The 21223-nt window shown below is 48.8% G+C and overlaps 1 protein-coding gene across 6 annotated transcripts in view; it reads right to left on the bottom strand.

Annotated features, from left to right (window-relative positions):
- NRP2 (neuropilin 2) overlaps positions 1-21223 on the bottom strand; it is an 89199-nt gene that overhangs the window by 8364 nt on the left and 59612 nt on the right. For 2 of the 6 annotated variants that reach the window (XM_038142166.1, XM_038142168.1), the window contains exons 13-15: positions 16790-17052; positions 14571-14667; positions 12092-12133 (exon numbers count right to left, since the gene is read on the bottom strand). In XM_038142166.1, coding sequence (XP_037998094.1) covers positions 12092-12133; positions 14571-14667; positions 16790-17052 — 402 coding nt within the window. Of the gene's footprint in view, positions 1-3238; positions 6142-12091; positions 12134-14570; positions 14668-16789; positions 17053-21223 lie in introns of those variants that run through there. The other 4 variants (XM_038142167.1, XM_038142169.1, XM_038142170.1 and 1 more) reach the window with 3 other exon arrangements.

The raw sequence follows: 21223 nt of genomic DNA, 5'->3' as shown, positions 1-21223 counted from the left end.
TTGACACAGCGGAGCAGCCGCCGTGGCCTCGCCTTGACACCGCTCTGCTTGGCGACGGCGCAGCGCTGCTCCTCTGGCTGGGAGCCCCGGGGGCTGGGGGTGACACCTCCCACCCTCGGCAAATGGAGAAGCACTTCTCAAAGCAGCAGCACAGGCTCCAAGCAGAAACACTCCTTCTGAATCCCCCATTGCTCTATTTCCAGCTGAAAATCCACCTCACTTCTCTTTTTCCCACTCCTCCAGAAACACAGGACTACTTTAGTTTACAGAAGGGATAAATCCCTGCCAAATTTCAAATTAAAACAGTGCTTTGGCTACAGTTGAGCATTAAAGAAAGCAAACAAGCTGCCACTCCCTGGCCCAGCCTCCCTCTGCAGTGCAGGAGCCGCTGGACTTTATTCTCAGATTGCCTTGGGGCTGTCCTGGTGGTGGCCAACTGTGCACACCTCAGACCGCCACAGAACCATTGCCAAACTGGGGGGCATGGATGATCTCTTGCAATCCTTGGCCTTCCCATATGAAGATAAGGGGGGAAAGTATGGCTGGACAGCTGAAGACCCCCCACCAAAAGCACTTGGAGACATGGAGCCAGGCTGGGCATTTGGTGTGGAGGTGGCCATGGGCAGGCAGCTATTTCCACCCCTGGTGCTGCCTTCCAGCATGTGGCACCTGGCCCTGCTGCACATATGGCAGGTGGCCAAGGTGGCTACCCAAAATGAGTACCCTGCCAAACCCTCCCTGCAGCAGACGCATCTCCTGTTGCAGCCTGACCCTTTCTCCAGCCCTGCTTTTGCACCTCTCCTCAGCAGTGGCACCAGGCCAAGGAAACAGTGGTGGTGGCATGTGTGTGTACGGCGTGGCTGTCGCATTACACAGTGTAATCCTCTCCGTCTCCCCCTCTCAGCTCTGGACAAGCCGGGTAAGGAGCTGACACGCAGGTCCTGTGCTCCGTGCTGAGCTCACCTACCCCAAACCAAGCAGCTCCTCGGCGAAGGGCGGCGCTGGCCCCCGCTGCCACCACGCGAGGGATTGGAGCTGGGGAAGAAGCAGGCAGCTCTGTGGCGTCCTGGTATGTTTATCACCCTCCCCATTGTTGCTGTTTGTTTTTACAGTGCAGTGGCTAACGACACAATGCCTCAAACTGGCAGTCACGCCTGCAGTCTCTGCTAAGAGCTGCCAGAGCCTCTGATGGAGGAGCTGTGGAGGAAAGCCAAGCGGCTGTCCAAGCTCGCCTCGGGGTCTCGCCTGCTGTCTGCATGCCTCACTCTGCCACCCTGACACGGGCTAAGTGGGGGCTGGCCCTGGTAAAGTCAGCAGGTTTCCACAGGGTTTTTAGAGAGACAAAAATCCAAACGCAGCCCCACGCACAGCCTGGTTTCTACCTTGTTCCCTTGCGCGCGGCAGCAGAGGCGTTTCCACCAGGTCAGAAAAAGCCAACCTCGCCTCCACAGCCCGGGGGCAAGCAGCTCTGGGGACCCTGAGCCAAGTGCCATCCTGCAGGTGCCTGCCCTGGCAGGAGGCTGACACAACTGTGCGGCCGGTCCCTCGGCTGGTGACTGAGCTCTGCAGCCTGCTCCTGCCCGATCAGCCATCTCAGGCACGCTGACATTGCCAAGGCACAGCGCCGCCTTTCCCACGGCCCCCTTTGCTTTGCCAGGTCAGTGCTCCCTCTCTCACATCCCCGTTAGGCACTGGCTTTGCCCCACTGCTTACAGAGAGTGCCCATGGACCCCCTTCTGCTCCTGCAGCACAACACCAACTGTAGAGATAAGATAAAAAGATTGACACCATCACAGCACATACCACCAGAGCGCCACGCCCAAAGCCTCCCCATGACACACAGGACACAATGCTGTTCCCTGAAAAATAGAGCTCCCCCCTGCTCCCCAAAAAAGTTTTCCTCTTTTTTTTTTAAGTAGACACTTGAATGCCCGAAGTTACTGGCAGAAGAGTTTGCATCAAAATCACACTAAGCTGTATTTATTTCCTTAAACAAAGCATGCTAATTTTAGCTGCTTTCTTCCCTAGGATGTGCTGCAGCCTGAGCAGCACCCAAGTCTCCGGCCAATCTGTCTGTGGCGCACGTACGGAATAATTAATCCTGAACGACTTCTCCCTTTTCGTCTGTTTACTTAACAGAATTTTTTTCTTCCTTGTTGGGAAGCCATCAGTCAGTCTCTCCCTCCCTGTTTTTCACATGTGCATATTTGTTTTGAATTTTGCTTGAACAGTCGCTGAAGTGTACAAAATGCAAATTACAAGTGTAATTTGCTTTGCTGTACAATTACAGAAAAAAAAAAAAGCTCTCTCCCAAAATGCAGCACGGGTCCTCAGCTTTGCTTGTGTTTGAATAGCCAGTGTGAGGGATCACATTCAAATTATTTTTTTGTTGATGGCCTGAATTCCTAGTAAAGTCAGGAAGTTTCATTGCAAAGCTGAGCTTTATGCCAGGGTAGAGAATATGAGAGAAGGAAAATAAAGAGGGAAGGAAAAACCTCTCAAACTTGCAGCAAAATATATTTCACATGAAATGTGATGCTGCTGACTCTGCTGAAGGGGTGAAGGGTGCACTTAGGGAAGATGGGAAGCAGAACTGCTGCAGCAGAGGTCCCTGTTACAAGTTGGCCGGACTGAGGTGGACGGAAAGCAGGGGACCTACACCTGTCCAAACACTCGCATACAGGTCCCCTGCACAGTCTGACACACAGAAACAGGGACTGCACAGAAGAGGAAAGGAAAGTGTTGCTGGTTTCATTATTAATTTTGCTAATGGCTTACCCATTTTTTGCTGAGCTCAGGGGGAGGGCATGTGGCTCAGCTGAGCTGGCAGCCAGGCCAGCCCCAGAGGCCCTGGAAAGTCGGATGTCCTGTCTCCAGGGGCCCCAGCTGGAGAAATTCTGTGTAATCACACTGAGCAATTTAGCACTTAGGCAATGCTGGTGAAATCCCCAAACAATCCCAAGAGTCAGTCCAGCCTCCCAAAACTCCCATAAGGACTGGTACAAATGTAATGGATCTAAAAGCTGCTATTAATGGCCCGATCCTGAGAGCAGCGAGGCAGGAAGCCCACAGCATCTGGGCTGCTGGGAGCTGGGTCTGCACACAGCAGGAACTGCAGCTTCACTTGGATAAAAGGAATAGCCGTGATGCTCTGAAGAGTTTTGGAATTCTGCTTTGCTTCAACCAACAGCATTCTCATTAGCAAAGAAAGAAGAAAGAAAAACCCCAGATATTCGTATAAAAATATCATCATTTTATTACATTCCACACAATACATCTTCAAAGAATTTCAAATTTCCACAAGATATTTTTCACACACAGGCAACTGGGCAATGCTGGGGATGTCAGGGCTCAAGGAGCAGGGCAGAAGTGGGAGTAAAAATCACGAAGTGACTTTCTGTTTTGTCTTTGGTGATTTTGGTTTAAAAGACAGGGTGCCACATTCTCCTCTCTGACACACCAATGCACACTTGCTAAGTCTGTGGGGGTGAACGTGGTCAAAGTGAAATCATCTGAATTAGGGAGACTGAACTGACTTTGGAAACGGGACAATATCATCTGCTGACATGGCTTGGGCTGACCTGAAAGTAAGCACATGCCAGTATTTCACATCTGTTTTAATTTGCAGCTGACTGAGGGGGGATAGGAATCCACATCCCAAACCAGATGCACTGCAACACCAGTGCTGTGTGATGAGGAGGCTTATGGTGAAAGCACCCTGGCCCTGGAAGCCCCTCTCCAGGGACCTTTCAATGGCACTCTCTTCCAGGTGGCAGGAGCTCCCTGGGTCCATTCTGGCCCCTTGGGACAGGCATGTCCCTGCTGCTCTCAAAAACCTTGTGGGAGCCAGGCCCAGGTGCAGCGGCGCCATGAGCACCCACCACCCCTAATGTGCCCACCACGGCACATCACCCTGGGCTTTTCTGCACTCCTTGCTTGTTTCAGACACTTGCTGCTGCAGCTGAGAGGATCCCACTGAAATCTGCTGTGAAACCAGCACGGGGAACTGAAACTGGCTGCACGAATTAAGGCAAGGAGGGGGATAGACTGACACCCCCATCGACACACATCCCCTGCAGATAGGGCTATGCTGCAACAGGGGCCAATACCACTTCAGCACAGTTTGTATTTTAATTTTTTTTCCCAGACCAAAAGGCAGCTCCAGACTGCAGAGAAGTTAACAGAGCTGCTCATCTTGATTCATTTTATGCAACATTAATGGGCAAAGGAGGGATGGGCACTAGCAAGTTTAGAAGGGGGGAGGGAATCTGATCACTCATCACAGATGGACACAAACAAGATGGAGAACCTTGCTCACTGGAGGTACTTTTTTTGCCTGCAAACATATTAGGGTTAAAAATTCAAACCACTTTTGCATGTCATCATTCAGTAATTTATATAAGGCATTTCCACTACAATATGCTGGGCCATTCAACAGCGGAGGCGTGTGGAGGCTCCTCCTTGCCTCCCCAGTTAAAGCAGCAGCAATAGCTGGGCCCCCCAGGCGCACTGGCTGGGCTTGGCTTGCTAGATGTTACTGGTGCTCTAAGAAGCAGAACATTAGCAAACGCAAAACTGACATTCTAGAAAGTCAACGGGCAATTTTTATGATTCAGCAGCTATGGATTGGGCAGAAGGAAAGAAATCAAACCAGAAAAGGGAACTATACTTCTCCCTTGAACATTTCTAGCAGAAAGACAAGGAGGATCCCTCTCCCCTTTCCCCGTGTAAAAGCAAAACCATCAGCACCCAGAGTGAGGATACTTATTAAATAAATAAACCTTCAATTCTCAAGAAACTACAGTATTTAGCATTCACTAAGACCTGCTGAAGTCTATGTGTTACCCTAAGGCTGGCTTTAACAGATACAAACAAAACATTCATTATGAGCTTCTCTGATATAAGGCAACTTTAAATAGATTCACTTGCAGGTGGGAGAAGAGGAGGGCTTCCCCTCCCTCTTCCAAACAATGGCTGTGTTATCATGTTGGCTGCAGAAAGAATAAAATGGAGAGATCTTGCTTTTTCAATGTCTATGGACCTCTCTGGATTCTTCTAGCCATCTGAGGCGGACATTCCTACTGTCCAGCCTGGCCTTTTCTCAATTTGCACCCAAGATATTAACACTATCAAACAAGAAACCCAGCCAAAGCTAGATAAGGCAACAAAAAAGCATTGCTCTCTTCCCCAGGTAAACAAATCAGAGCATTCACCATAAACACGTCCCAGACCTTCCAGAGAGGAGGTGGGAAGGAGGGAAAATTAACAACAACAACAAAAACAAAAATAAAAGCATTCCCTGTGCAAGTAGAAGCAACAACAAGCAAATTAAAAAGGGGCTGTTTCTAAATATACATTCAGTCAGTCAGGCACACACAGTCCCATGCACACTCACACAACGCAGGTTTAGCACATGCGCACGAGCCTCACACACGAGCTTCCAGGCTCACCATCAGGTTCCCTTGCAGTTTGCCTACTGGGAGGAGAAAAAAACCCCAAAACCCAAAGAAGCTGACCAACAACAACAAAAAATACTCCCCAAACAAACACAACAAAACAAAATAAACCCCCACCTGACACCCCAAGTATCCTTGAAAAGTAATAGAAAGGGAGCGTTCACTTTTGAAGTGAAGGGGCGGTGTGTCTCTTCTGGCGATCCAAGATGCAGCATTAGTTTAGAGTTTGTAAAAGATTTGGGGAGGGCTGGGGGACGGAGAAGGGATGGAGATATCTAAGAGTTCACACGTATGCTAGGTAAGGAAAAAAGTGCAAAACTGAGGCAACGTATTTGAAGTCTTAGTTTCTGTCTGTCTGTCTGTCTGTTTTGTGTTTTGTTTGCTTTCTCGTTCCTGTTCGGCTCTCAGCAGCGCAAGCTGGGGTCTTGCTCTAGTTTTATGGTTAGAGTGGGCTCCACGGCCACAGGGGCCCCGTTGGCATAGTGGGAGGTTTTGTAGGTGATGGAGTGATCACTCTTCTTGGCCGCATAGCGGAACCGGTGGTAGTGGAGCACAAGGGCCAGCGCGACGGAGACCAGCACCACAACAGCACCTCCGGCGGCAATAACGTAATACCAGTAGGCTGGGATGGGCTGCACTGACACCGTGTCCACTGTGGGCTCGGTCCCTGGCAGGAGGGTTGCCCCTGGGGAGGAGACACAGAACAGGGTTGCTAGGTGGGAGGCATGCAGACGCACAGAAAGAAACACACATGCTTTCAAGAGTACAGCACGGAGCAACACGAGGTCCCACAGCCGCCTCCACATACAGGGCGTGCTCCTAGGGGAGGGCACAGCCTGGCATTTGCTGAGCCCACATTTTCAAGGGCCTTTCCCTTCCCTTTTAATTAATCAGGCTGCCTGGAACGCAATACAAATTCCATATGCACTATTATTACTGTTATTTCTGGCATCAATGAGTGTTTTTTTCCCTTCTTTATTTTGGCCATCTCCAGATCAGCCACCTGGTTTTGTCTCCACATAGCAGATGTTGTCAAGCAGTGACAAAACACATCACGTTCGTAATTGGAAGTAAAGCATAATCTCAGATGGCCGAGGAAGTTACCACAGGAGACCGGGAAAGAGATTACAGTGAGAGGCATTTGTCATTTTTACTGCAAAGACAGAGAAGAAGCTCTCTGTCTGAAAGTGCTCTGCACACAGGTCTAGTCTCACTAGGTATCCCATTGACAGACCTACACATATTTCCTTACTACTTCTTGAAGCAAGAAGGGATGGTTATAATTATTTACAGGGCGTGGGCTGCAAATTCAACCCAATATTCAGACAAGAAACTCATGCTCTCTGCAGCTTCAGCAAGCCAGAACTATGAATTCATGCTGATAAAGCAACACACCTCGGGAGGGCTGGAAAAGCACCTGGCTCCCTTGAACTCACAGGCAGGCAGTGCCCAGACTCAGCCCAGCCACCCTTCCTACTCTTGCAGCTGTGGCGCGTTGCAGGGCACGGCTGTGGGGCTGCTGTCCCCGGCCAGGTCACTCGGGGACAGCCTGCACACGCGTGTAGCTCAGGCGGGCCGCACCGCTCCGGGCGCGCCCACGGCAGGAGAGCTCTTCACTGCTGCTCCTGCACACGCTGCACTCGTGGGGGCGAGCTGCAAATAACTCGGGAGGGATATAATTTTGCACCACGGTTATTTACCTGTTACTTCAAGGGGGCTGGAGTCCCCAGGGAATTCTCAGGAGGGTTTGCTCTGCTGCTGGACCCCCTTCCAGTGCTCACCCTCTCCTCCTGCCCCTGGCTGGCTAGTGAGGGGCAGCCCCCTGACTCGGTGCTGGCTAGCAGAACTTTGAGGGCTCCTGGTTTGGTGTCAGCACATTGTTGAGCTCTGTGCTAACCAAACTCCAGCTTGGTTTCCTGAGCAGGCATGGAGGACACCAAGGGGAAAATACAAAACAGTGCAGGATGCACTCAGCTTTGCCAACAGCAAGGGCATCTTGCAGCACAGCCTCTGCCCTCCCCTACAAACACTGCCACACAGCAGAGTCACTGGCTGGAAAAATGGGATGGTGATGGCTTTGCTGCTAGTGGCACAGGAGATGAGGCAAAATGATGGTTCCTCTGCCACTCACAAGGCTTTTCTCCTGTCCCCATTCCTCAAAAACTGGGCACAGGGACTAAAACCCTAAGAATGAACAGTGGACCCAGATGAATAGCTACAACAACAAAAAAACCCCAACAAAACAACAACTCAAAAACTAGGAAAAAACCACACAAGCAAGACAAACCCTGCTTTTATAGAGCAGGAGGCTGGGAACCACCCACATATTTGTCATTGTAGGCAAGAAACTCGGATGTCTCAGGAGAAGCCTAACTGCCAGATATGCTGCTCTCAACCTGTCTCAGCCCAGCTGCCCCTTGCCATCAGGAATGGGGGTGGCCCTGTCCCTCCTGCCTCCCAACAGTGCCTGCAGAAGGGGCATACAGGGTGGGCTGTGTGTTGAGCATGGCAAAGGTAGGGAGCAGGCAGCCCTCTGACCTCCTTCCCTAACTCCTCTGGCCATGCTAGTTTGGGGAATGAAAGCAGCACATCCCCGTGCCTCCCCGAGCAGCTGATGCCCCTCACCTGTCTGCATGGGGGTGGCAGTGTGGGACGTCCCACAGGGGCTGCTGCCAGCTCCCTGTGAGGCTGAGCATGTTCAATGCTGCCTTTAGCCTCACTGATAACCCCCCACTGTCTCGCTCCACAGATCCAGCTGGCTGAGCTGGCCCAGACCCGAATGTGACCCACCACCATCCCCAATGGATCAGCAACACCTCTCCTGTGCCTGACAGCATGGGAGTGCTGGGCTGACCCCCAGGGAAATCGCGGGGTTGCTTGCTGTATAGAGGCCACTTGTGTTTACACTTGGTGACAGTCTCTGCTTACATAGCACCTTGTTTCTGTGAGAGATTTACAAACAAACAGCCTCTCACACCACTGATATGCACCAGGTCCCATAGTGGAAGCTGGGATGGGGAGAGGGGCAGGTGTCAGGGGTGACAACAGCTCCTGCGTCTCAAGAGAGCGGGAGGAAGGCTTCCTCCTGATGGCTGTACATTGCCCAGTGGAAGGCTGAGCGTACAAAGGGTGGGTCTGGCCAGAGAGCAGCATGTGCCATAGTGCCCAGCCTGCAGCCCCTTCCCTGTGCATCTCTGCCTGCCTGGGGATGGGAGGGAAGCAGTATGATGTACTGCAGATGATCCTGCTTGTGGGAAAGATCCTTTGGGGAACTCAAGATGGCTGCAGCTTCAGGACAGCCGCTGCTTGGCCCTGACCCACTCCAGATGTCCCAGCCAGGGCTTCAAGCATGAGGGTGGTGCAGAGCCCTTCCTCAACCCCCATTTCCGCATCGCATGGTTCTGCTGAGGAGATAGCAGAAGTCTGGAGAGTTCATTTAGCAACTGAAGTCATTAAGGAATCACACTCAGTTGTCTCTAAGCCCTAATGAAGCCAATTCCCAACATTAATGATTGTTCTTCCTTACATTGCCAGACACTAAATATAGCTGCCCATCCACTCAACACACAGAGCTGATGTTATCTGCTCTGTTTTTACTGGCTCTGCCGCTCTCTGGAAGTTTTCTGTTATATCAGTGGAAAAGTTCACTGCTCAGGGAGATGGAAAAAAAAATCCATCTTCTTAACTTAATAATTTTTCCACTCCCCTTTGCCTTCTGCCACACACACACTTGCCCTTCCTCATTTATTCACTAGTGCTCTCGTCTTAATAAAGAGCTGCCTCCTGCTGTTGCTGTCAAGTTTGTGGCTGCTGTGTTTATGGCACAGCTTGGAATACCAGTCAGTGAAAACCTGATTTAATCCCTACAGGGTGGATATTTTATGTGGTTGTACTGCTGGTTCTCACGCCTCCAACCTGGCCAGGTACTGCCCCATTCTCTTTTCAATAGGGAACATTCTATAGGGACTAGTTCTGGAGTTTTGCACTGAGAATCAAAACCCAAAGAAGGAAAAGCAATAGTCATCTGGGGAAAAAAAAGGAGAAAATCCTTTCCAGAAAGCTGCCTGGAGGGTTGCCTGCCTTGCTCTGCCACTGCCGTGTCACAGCTCATATTCCTTCCTGAAATCACTGACATTAACTGCTGTGGACAAGCAACATAGCTGGACTTTTCATAGATGACACAGATGAAAGTAAGTATTACACTCATCTAATCCGAATGCCACAAAACCAGTGTCAGACTCAACCCCATAACTGCTATCTGTCATTGCTCCAGGGAGGTATCTCTATCTTGATTTTAGGATACCGGCAGGGAGAGAATCCACCAGTCCCAAAGGCAAAGTCTCCCCATGGTTTTTCTCCATGCATCATTTGGAATATATATCTTATTTTTCACCTGGTATTTATCTCATTCCTTGCTTCCAGACACTTGTTGTACCCTTTCTACAGGTGGAATGTATCAATGCTCAAATGCAGTACAGTTGAAGCACCACTTTCCTGGTCCTGTAAGGTCCCGACCCACAAGGTGAAACATATTCCACTTACACAAATTCTCTTATTATTTGCTTTGTGATCCTGGAGCCTGCAAGGTTCATATTTTCAGCTTTGCTCCCAAAGCCAGGAGAGGAAGGATTTGCTATTATTTTTAATGGCATCTGACTTTTTCAGTTCATCATGTAATTGCAGGAGTGGGGGCTATAGAACATCTCAGTAATTCATGCATAGTTTTTTTCTCTCCAGCTCCATTTTTTTCTCCAGCCAGGGACTCCTTTCCCTCATTTTACCCTCTCCTTCTTTTGGGCATCTGTCTCTCCTTCATTTTAATTATCCTGTAATTGCCTCCAATCTTCATCTTCACTTCTCCATCTTTTCCCTCTGCCCTTTACTTTTTCCCACATCACTCCATCCCTCTGTGCCATCTATTCCTGCCTGTCATCCAGGGGAACCGTTTCAACCTTTTGCTGCAATTGCAATTGCTCCCCTGTTATGGCCAATGCTAGGATGTCCTTGAGGGAGCCAGGAATGGGCAGGAGCTGTCAGAACAAGCTGGCAACTTCCAGGGGGAAGGGGACGTGTGCCTGTAACAGCATCTGCCTGTGGTGCAGGGACCTCACTGTTTCTCCCCAGCCAGTGTGCCCTGAGGAATACAATGGGGAAGTGGAGGCACTCAGGCAGCAGGGCAGGGGCAAAGGGGAAGACAAGCAATATGAATTAACAGGACTTTAGGGTAGACTTTAGAATAGAATGTGAGGACCCAGAGAGAGGTTCAAACTGTAACAAGTCTAAAAAGACAAAAGACGGTGTCTGCAAAATAGATACCAGACCAGGCCTAGGAGAATGTAGAGCAGTGTTGGAAGTCATGAATGGTGAGGCTTTGACTGTCACCTGAGAATATCGCAGCAGCTTTTCAGTAACACCACAAGCCTGAATATCAGATAAATAAGCCTATAAACAGGCAGAACTGAATTCCTAGTTGTTACAGTATGGGTGTGACTGTAAAACATGGTGTTAGACCCTGCACTTGTCCCTCACATTGGTAACCCTCCACAGCCTGAATCCCCAGGGACAGAGTCGTGACTTCAGTCTCAGTGCCTACTTTGCCATTGCTGCCGCAGCTCCCAATGCACCTACCCAGGAGAAACAGCTCTGCCCACATGGGAATGCAGCTGCTTCGAGGGTAGAGTCCAGCCATATCTTACAGTTCACCAGCATAGTACAGACATCATGCCCCAGTGAAAGCAAAGAGCATGTTGATTCAATTGACAAAACAACTCTCAAAATTAAGGGGAGCTCCAAGTTTGCTCTTTATCACAACACAACCTCCAGACATATTCCTGAAGAGGCAGGCAAGAAAACAAAATCCAAATTTAAAAAACACATAAACCCCTCAGAGTAAACTAATGTCTGCAAAAGTAGATAGTTTTTCCCACCCCAGAACAAGACAAACAACACCCCCATGAAAAGAGAGAGGCAGTTCCTTGGAGTTCCTCACCTTTTCTCCTACCCTGCAGGTTTGATCAGAGAAGTGTTTGTTTCTATTCTCCAGGCTAGTATTAAGCTGTTAAATGTACCATTTTCACCCTGTTTTCCTTTTATTCACTGTCACCTTCAGAGCTTCTCATGGCAGTTTGCTCTCTCACTTATACCTCCCAACTCCCTTCCCCTTCCAAGCAGACTCAGCCTGCCCTCCTTTGCCAACACTGAACACCGCCACTGCCGGAGCATCTGTGGACTAGAGAACCACCTTCCCTTACAGCAATGTGAATTACTGCCACCAGATTTCACTTTTAACTGGCTACTCTTTTTTTTTTTTTCATTTAAGTCAGTTGAAAACTACTCTTTACTCTTCAGCCTTCTCAGGCTTAGTTGCTCTTCAGGAGCTAAGTGCTTCTCATGATGGCAGGTTTCCTAACGCTATTCAGTCCCAAGACGGGGGACTTGCCTGCTTGCCTGTTCCCTGTCACCTAGCAGAAGTCAGAGGATGCCATCTCCTGCTGCTGTGGTGGGGGAGGTTTAGTACACACTTGCCATTTCAGTGCTCAGAACATTTGCTGTTTGTACAAGCGCACACATTGCTTTCCTTCGATGAAAAAGCCCATGCCAGCAGAACAAAACCACCAAGAGAAATGCAGTTTTACCTGGAAAGTAGGAGTTCTCACCTGGGAAAGCTGTGATGGGTTCTGCAGAGGAAAAACAAAAGCTCGTATTAGAGAGAGGAGTATTACACACCAAGCCCCCAGTTCACATCCCCGTTGATTTGCAGTGGCTGAGCGAACCAGGCTATGCCCCACAGGAGCCACTTGCTGGGAACAGCACGGGAAGCCAGCCAACCTCAGCCAGGACTGCGAGAAACCTGGCCTCAGGTGGGGACCAAACAGACACAGAAAGCTTTGACTCAAACACACTTCAGAGAAAAATATGTTTGAGGTTGAGGGTCATTTGGATTCATTTGGATTCAGCCTGGCTGGCCTGAGTCATCCAATGACAAAGCCTCACCTGGCCCAGTGATGAAGCCCTGAAACCCCCTAAATTTCCAAAACTGGTTTTGGTTTCTGGCTCAACTCTGGCACTGTTTCTCACATGGGAACTGTGTTAATTCTGGGCAGTGATGCTCTGCTCCTCTCTATCTCACAGTGACAAGAAACAAAGGCAAGTGATAATTTTCCTTCTTTCAAGATACTTTGAAGATGTAATCTATTACAAATTACTGGATCTGAAAAGCAATAATCGGTACTTACTACTGATTACTTTCTTGCAGAAGTAATAGACTTCCGATTATTTTTAGATTACTTCTGCATTATGCCTGTGAGTCACAGAAGCAGACTCTGGCTCTACTGAGTACTATGAAATCATCATTCGGGTTCAAAATGCGAATGACACATTTATCAAAGGAAAAATTATTGTGACTTATTAGCATTCTTTCATGCTTAAAAGGAATCAGATTACTTCCAAGGATTATATTTAAAAAACAGTAGCCTGTGCTGGAGTCAGCTATTCTCATGGCTCTGAAAGAAAGAGAGCAGCAGGGTATTGCTACCATTTCATTATTATTTTGGTGAAACTGGAAATGACCCAAGTTATGTTAAAGTTTGCAGTGAGAACCCTTTGCTGGAAATGATCTGTAACAAACAATCCTTATGGGTTTTAAGATCCACGATCCACATTCAACTTCCTAGACTGGGTAAAATAATTTTGTGTAGAAGTTAGGTGTGTTTTTTGCTGAAAATGCTTGAAACTTCGTAATTTATTAATGCTTTTGCTTTTAAAATATAAAGCTTTAGGTTCATGAGGCCCAAGATACAATAAGACTGGAGCTAGGTGAATTGCTGAGCTCCAAAGAAGTTAGATAGGAAATACTATTAGTGTTAATCATGGGTCTTGCTTCTCTTTAATGCCATAGAAGGCAAGAGATTAAAACACCACTGTCAAGCCTTAAATACCGGGAATTTGACATCTGAAGTATTAGCTCCTTTGACAGATGGGAGACCAGCAGAGTTCAAAGCATCAAAGAAACGGGGACTGACGGCGCTTAAGAGCCTCTCTGGGGCAGTCTTAGTCCTCTGTTTCATTATCAGTGCTGGTTTCTGCACCATCTTTACCCTCACCTGCCTGCATAGGGGAGCAAGCAATCAAAGCAGCTCTTCCCAAGCATGGTGCTTCCTCTCCTGAGAAACACCCCTTGGGAGAGAGTGTTTGTCCTGCTCAGGTTAGGAGGCACTGGGATCCTCCTTTGGCAGGGGTGAGGAGAGCGGCTTTACTGAATGGGGCCTTTCAAAGCCCAAAAGGGAGAGAGGATCTTCTCTGCTTTTTGCATTGGCTTCAGGATGGGTCAGACACTTCCTAGTGAAACACATGCTTCTCCCAGGACATGCACAAGAGCAGGACCTCGCTGCTCTGGGCAGCTCTCAGCGCAGATCCCACTAATTAAATACTGCTGGTGCCATGCTCAACTGGGATACCTCTAAATACACACCCCAAGCAAGACGGCAGCCAGCGCCATCAGTGTGATTGCATGGATATGCCAGCTAGAGGAAAAGTGCAGGGCAATGGCTCCACCTGCAAACTGCTGAAACACACGTTTTTGTTCCTTTTTTTTCCCCCAAGTCCTTTCTGTTTTTACCTGGCTTTTGGCCTGGTTTGGGAAATGGTGAATTCTAGGGCAAAAATTTCTTTTGTTATTCTGTTAACATTGCTGTAAAACCTCTCTGCAGTTTTTTTTTTTTTCTTATTAGAGAAGACTCCTTTTGAACTCGTTGGCCCCTCTAAGTGTGTAATACTGACTGACAGCTGGCTTCTTTTGTTCAGCACTTTCCTTTCAAATTTGGTGTATGTCCTTATCACATAGAATAGTCCTCAGTAACCCTCAGCTGCTCTTTCAGCTTTGCGTGGCAGAGACATGTGCTTCCTTCTCCTCACACCAACGCAGGCAGAGCCCTGTCCCCCAGAGGCTCAGTCGCCCTCGTTTTTTTCATGGGCAGTCAAAGTCCCAGCTGAGATCCAGAAACTCCTGCTAACTCAGCCAGGGGAGGTGTGGCCCACTGACAGCTTGCAAGCCAAGGCTCTCCAGCCTGAGCTGCCCCCTCCCTCCCTGCCCCCATGGCGGGATGCAGCACGTACCCATGCAGTTCTCCAGCGGGATGTCGGTGCCTAGCCGGATGTCATCCAGGGCCAGCTCTCCCGAGTGGCCATTGCGGATAAGCCCCTCAAACACGATCTGTGGGAAATTGGGACAGAAATGTCAATGCTAAGTTGGGTGCTTCCCAGCTTAGAACCACCTACGGAGAGTGGCTGCTGCTCCCAGAGGAAAGGGTGGGAAATTGCTCTGGGCTTTCTCTACAGACCTGTCGATCACCTGACACTAGTCCTGCTTCCTTGCCTGCCTCTGCCAGCCATTTCCCAGGGAAAGCCGCTGTGCATGGACAGGTTCAACAGAGAGATCTTTGCCTGGCCTGGCAGCTCTTGGCTTGCAATTTTTTCAGGTAAATGCCTCTCATAAGGAATAAAGATTCAGTGAACCCCCCAGCCCTTGCACAGATGGTGCAAGTGACATAACTCTGAGTTACTGCAGCAGCAGCTTTGGCCCATGGTATGAACTGAGCTATAATCACAAAAAGGAAGGCAAGGACACAAAATGCACAGCTACATTAACTGTAAAGTGCTGTTCCCATCAACATTACATAAGAAGTATTGAAATGTCAGAGGATAAGGGTCAGCTTATTCCTACTTAATCACAGAGAAAATATATTTACAATAATAAGTAGAGTTGTTAGCTCTAAGAACTGCTGAGTGGAGACACTTGCAATATTTACATAATGACGCCATTATTCAGCATGCTGGTATATTCACGTTTAGCACACAAAGTAGTCAGCCAGTGCCCATCATTCTTATCTGTAGGCATATTGTGTTTTCTGGTATTTTATTAAAAAGCTAAACCCATACAAACAAAGTAGTCAGGCAGCTCCGGTGCAAAGCTTTTGCTTTATATCCCCCTGCCTACTCTGAAGGCATTGGAATAGGCTGCCAAGTGAAGTGCTGGAATTACCATCCCTGGAAGTGTTCAGAAGGCATGTGGATGTGGCACTTGTGGATATGGTTTAGTGCTGCACATGATGATGCTGGCCTAATGATTGGACTTGGTGATCCTGGTGGCCTTTTCCAACCCTAGTGATACTAGGATTCCAAGAGTCCAAATAATTTCTCTAGGGTTATGTACTTCACAAACCTCCTCTCCCTATATTAGGCAGCCCCTTTCACCTAAGGTGCCTGGGTTTCATGCCTGCCTGCAAGGACACTTCCCTGAAGGGCTGAGCATCTGACTGCACAGGCAATGGAATGTCTTGGCTGTGGGTCCCAAGCTTGGGCTGTCAACCCATGTGGGAGGCAGCAGTTTGGAGGGGTCAGTGGCCTGACAGCAGCAGCTCCCTGGGTCAGGGTCAGAGCTGGGAGTGGGCTGGAGCAAGGCTCCCCCCCAGGGTGGTCGCAAAATTGCTGCCTCACGCCTGGGAGTCCATATTTCCTTGTGCCTTGGAGGGTGCTGGATGCTGTGCTGATGCTCATTAACAAGTGACAACAGTAGCGCTGTCTCCCTGGCAAATGGCACGCTGCCTGGAAGGGACAACAGTGTCAAAGACACTCCTGGAAGCAGCAGCCTCTCCATGGGGTGCTGGTACAGCTGTGCCAGAGGGGCTCAGGTGGCTGTGGCAAGGCAGCACAGTTCCCTTCCTCCCTCCAGCTCATCCCTTCTCTTCCATTGATCTCTGAGAATGGGACAGGGCCATGATTCTACAGCACCAAGCCCTCTGATCTAGGCTAAAGTATATCAGAGAACAGGATTCACAAACGAGCCTGCGTTCCCTCTTCCTTCTCCTATGTCAACACTTGCAGCTGAGGCTGGAGAATGGCTGTTTGCTGCCCAACCTTAAGAGCTGGCTGTGCTCCCTCCCAGCTTCCCACTTCTCCTAGCTGCTGTGTTTGCTCCCTGGAGCTGCACATCTGCCTCTGGTCAGACTATCAGATGACCTTCAGTTGGAGGGGGAAGAAATGCACGAAAAAAATGAAGGAAAAAAAAAAGAAGAAAAAAAAGAAAATAATAATATTTGCAAAATGGGAGATCTGACAAATATGAAAGGCAACAGACTGAACAAAGGCCCAAGTCTGTGCAGAAGACAGGCACTCTCAGAATAACAAACAGTGTAGCTTAGTTACTATGGTAACTTGAGAAACACAATGAAAACAGCCACATTTCCCAATGATGAGTGGGCCTGGGCCCTGAAACACTGAAATCAAGATGCTGGAGAAGTCTACCTGGTCCAGCACACCTTCTGCAAGCATCTTACCCGGTACTCCATGTCGTAGCTTGGCAAAATGATGCGGCCTTCCCTCCACTCCTCCCCTTGGTCCTCCATGATGACCCACAGTGCCTTGTGCTCCTGGCTGGCTTCCCGCCAGACCCGCAGCATCACCCCATTGCTGCCCCATGCCTGGTACTGGAAAACCATGCAGACAGCACTCTGGGGCAAATAGATGGTGGGGCTGATGAGCCGGGCTCGCTGGACTTCCCGCCTTCCGCTGCTTTGCAGTTGTAGGTAATTCTTGACATCTGTTCAGAGAGAAAAACACCATTCCATTATTTTCTGCTGCCACTGGCAACAAGTGTCTCATCTACTGCCAAGTGCTGAGTGGAGTGCTGCATGGCAGTGCAGCTCCATGACTGCAAAAGTGGGGTCTCACACCAGCACCCTTTGTGTGCTCATCCAGCTGAGCCACTGCTGTACCCTGTGCAGCCCAGGCAGGGCATCGAGTTGCACACTTCCCTCACCAGCCACCACCCTCTCCCTGGGTAGGAAACCAACAGCAGAAAGTGGTTAAGAAAGAGACTGACATAATTAGAAGAAGTTAAAAAGCTGGAGCAAGTTATTGTCAGAGGAAGTGATGCCATGATAATTGCATTGGCAGGGGGTATGTGTGTTTATTCTACTGGGAGCTTCCTCAGTGAACAAGCCTGAGGTGGGTTTTTCTAAATGCCAGTGCTGAAAACTCAGCTTGTTTTGAGGATATGCACAACAAAATGAAACTGGCTCTCAGTTTTGCTGTAATGCAGCAAAACAGCCTCTAAAGCACAGCACAGAGGAAGAACATGGACCCAATGTGTGAAGCATGCATAGGTGACAACTGGGTGGTTGCAAACTTGAAGGTAGCTGAATACATACAACAGAGGATTCACTTGCTCTAATATTACATTTAAATTGTGTCACATTTTTTGTCAGTCCTCAGGGAGGAGAGATTTGATACATTTGATATCCCAGGAGAAGTTCAAGGCTGAGGCTGGAACTGGAGATATTTGATCTGAATACCAATCGCAGCAAAAGCACATGGATACAAATCCCAAGGCACGCCTGACTTTATCTGGAATCAGTGGTTTCCAGCCCTCTCTGATGAAAAGCCTCCTCAAGGAGTTTCCCATTTGCAGCTTGGATGTCTGAAGTCCCTTAGTGCACACGGAAAGCCAAGCGTGTCGCTGAAGTGATCTTGTCCCTCCATCATGACCAATGTCAGGACAGAGTCCCTTGGGTGGCTCCAGCTGCAGAGCAAGGTGACCCAGACAGGCCAGCTACAAATTCTGCTAGATTTTGCATTTTGCTCAACAGAGGGATGTGCATGCTTGTTCTTGCTACACAGTGGGCAAGTGCCACTTGTGCTTCATGCCAGCATGTGTCAGCCCAGGCACAAGAGGATTATGTCTGCCCCAGAACTACACTGAAGGGTTTTTTAGTTCCTTCCCCCACATCTTAGCCTGCTGTGCCTGATGGGCCAAGCTCTGAGCAGCTGCTTGGCCTTGCCTACCCTGCTCCCTCTATGGCTTCTGTGCCCACAGCAGTGGCAAGAGCAGCGTCTGTACTCAGAATGTTTGCAGAGTGCGCCTAAAACACCTCCAAAACTTAAACCAGAGTGACCTGAACTTGGAATCCATGGAAAGATAGGCCCCAACAGAAAACAGCAGCTGACATCACTGCTGCTCAGCAGTCAAGTGACATCACAGCCCAAGGGAGATCTATCAACAGTGCTGGCCCTGCTGCAAGATTGTCAGTGCCAGCAAGCAGAAACCAACCACTGTGAGCTGTGCAGCCTTCTAAAATAAATTTAGGACAAGATAATAGGAATATTTGCCATCATTCTTCTCCTACCATGTGTGTTCAAAGTACTTCAAAAGCATATCCACTCCTATGAACTTTCACTGATTTTGCTGTATGAAGGACAAATCTGTTCCCAACTGGCCACATAAAGAAACAGCAACATTTTAGCAAAATTTTTCAGCACCTGTGAAATGTCCCTGGGCCACTTGGCACTTTATGCCAACAAACAGTAGCAGAAAAAAAGGATGAAAGCGTGTTTGCCCACTCCTGCTTGAGTGAATCACTTGAAAAAGTACCATGCCGTTTTCTAATGGAGGAGTGTTCTTGTGATTTACCTCAGAGTGGTAGTAGTGGAGGAGGAGATGTGGGAGATAAACAAGTGGAGGAATTAAAAAAAAGAACAAGCTGTACTCCATGCCTAAGGAGTGATAAGGCATAATAAGTCATCAAGGTCTCCTGAATTAAAATCCTCTTTTTGTAATTCACTATAAGCCTCTTCAAATAAAAAAGCAGCAACAAGAAAAGAACAGCAGCAACAAACAAGGGAGCAAATCAGACTGCAGTCATACACTTATCTCACAGCTGAAATGGTCTCACAGGCAAATCTTAAGTAAAAGCACTAGCCAGGTTCAAGAATGATCAAATCCAGATCCTCAAAGTTCAGGACCAACCTTTGGTGCCAGTATCTAAGCAGCCTGCCTGAGTGTAGGGTTTTGAGCCATCCTTGGATCTACCCCTAGCCCACAGCTGACTAGAGGGGACTGACTATTCTAATTGAGCAGCTGGACACCTCCCATTATCCACACCCCAAAAGCCAGTGGTGTCCAGTGTGGCTGCCTTGCCACTTCAGCAGAAGAGCCTGTGTGCCTTTGAGTCACATCCCAGGATTGACACTGACCTTCTGTTTGTTCCCATTCCTATCAAACTGTGCAACCAAAGAAACTCCTAAACTGCAGCCAAAACTAATGCTCCCCTCAGCAACACAGGGTCTTTCAGAGACTTGGAACCCTCCATCTCCTGTGCTCCCTGCCCACTTCTTGCTGGGGCCCAGAGAGCTCTCCAGGACCTACTGTCAGTCCCAATGAGGCTCAGTCTTTGGGTAGTGATTCCAATTGCTCCCCTGCAAATAGCAATGGCTTTGGGGACCATGCCCTCTTGCTCGTGGTACCAGTACTAGTTTCTGGAATGGAAAGCCGAGTGCAGGCAGGCATGACTTTCTATGTCAATTGAAGATGAAATGGATCACTCTAATGTCTAGTTGGACCTTTGGAAAAGCCCTACAAATTTGCTGAGACTGACTGAATAAGGGCACTATGGAGCTAATTGTTGGAATAGCATGTGGAAGCCTGGTGGTTCCAGTAGTCACTCTGTTTGATACAGTAAATGGAAGCTTTTGGCACAGAAAGCATCTGAAAGGCTAATTTCCCCTATTAAAACACTTGAAGGGAGCTTTGCAATGATGAGCTGATCAATTCTTCCAGGATCAGAAATGCATTTTAATCTCTTTCCCAGAACTTTGCTTTGCAGTCTCTGTTCCTAACACGATAGCTACATCCTCCACAAACTGACACTGCTAGTTCAAAGCACCGGCTCAAAAAAGGCAGGAAAACCCACTCAGGCATTTTACCTCTGTTTTGCAACTGATGCTACAGAGTAAATCTCATGGACGATTTATGGGATCATCTGGATGTAAGGGAGCCAGTAATGTGAACATGGAACCACCCCAGCCAGATGATGGCAGAGCCCCCCCCTCGTGTGTGCATGGCAGTGAGTCCTGGATAAATCACCAGCTGGGCTCTGCAAACCAACCATCTGGGCAACGTGGTTTTCTCTTGGCACACCTGCCCCCTCCTGCTAGGAAGCCATCTGAGAGGACATTAGGGGCAATGGGGGATGAAGCCTCACAGTTTGGGTCAGACTGCAAGCACAAGCCACAGCAGCCACCCCCTCTGCAAGGTCAGCCTGCCTTGTGCTTGGGTCCTGCACATCTCACACCGTCTCTCAAGGAAAGCACCTTCCCTCCTGGATCTCAGCAGCACACCTGGAGGTGTTCCACTAAAACATGTTGGGCAGCATGTACAAAAGCAATTATTGATATTTCAGATTCCCTCTGCTTTTCCCCCTCACTGGATATTGTTGAGTTACAGCTGCTGCTTCCATGGAGGAGCCACATGAATTGCCTTCACTTACATCCCTCCAAAGGTCGCTGCATTCTCCTTTGTTGCACGGTGTGCTTTAGCTGGCAGCATGGCAGCCCAGTGGCAGCCACCTCTTGTCTGTCAAATCCCAGAGGTGACCACACTGCTGTGGGCACTGTCTGCTCCTTGCACAGCCCCAAATGCCACCCCAACCACACTGTGTCATGGCCAAGTGGACATCCCAGTGAGCCATGATCCTGCTGTTCTTCTGGGGCATGTGAGGTGGAAGTTGCATCAGCTCTTGCCATTCCTGGGGAGCAGATCAGCTCGGATGCTCTCATGACTGCAGGGTGGTCTGGTAGCAAGGGAATGGCAGCTGTATGAATATGCACATTGAAATTGGATAGTTATCATATTTTAAAATTTTTTGGCAAATCATGCAAATTCACCTCAAAAGGCTGCCACTATAATTTCATGACAGGCCTCTCCTCAATGACAG

This window comes from Motacilla alba, chromosome 7 (assembly GCF_015832195.1).
Source record: "Motacilla alba alba isolate MOTALB_02 chromosome 7, Motacilla_alba_V1.0_pri, whole genome shotgun sequence".
Classification (NCBI taxonomy): Eukaryota; Metazoa; Chordata; class Aves; order Passeriformes; family Motacillidae; genus Motacilla; species Motacilla alba.
Note: the sequence above shows the minus strand (reverse complement) of the source record. Positions and strands in the feature narration are given on the sequence as shown.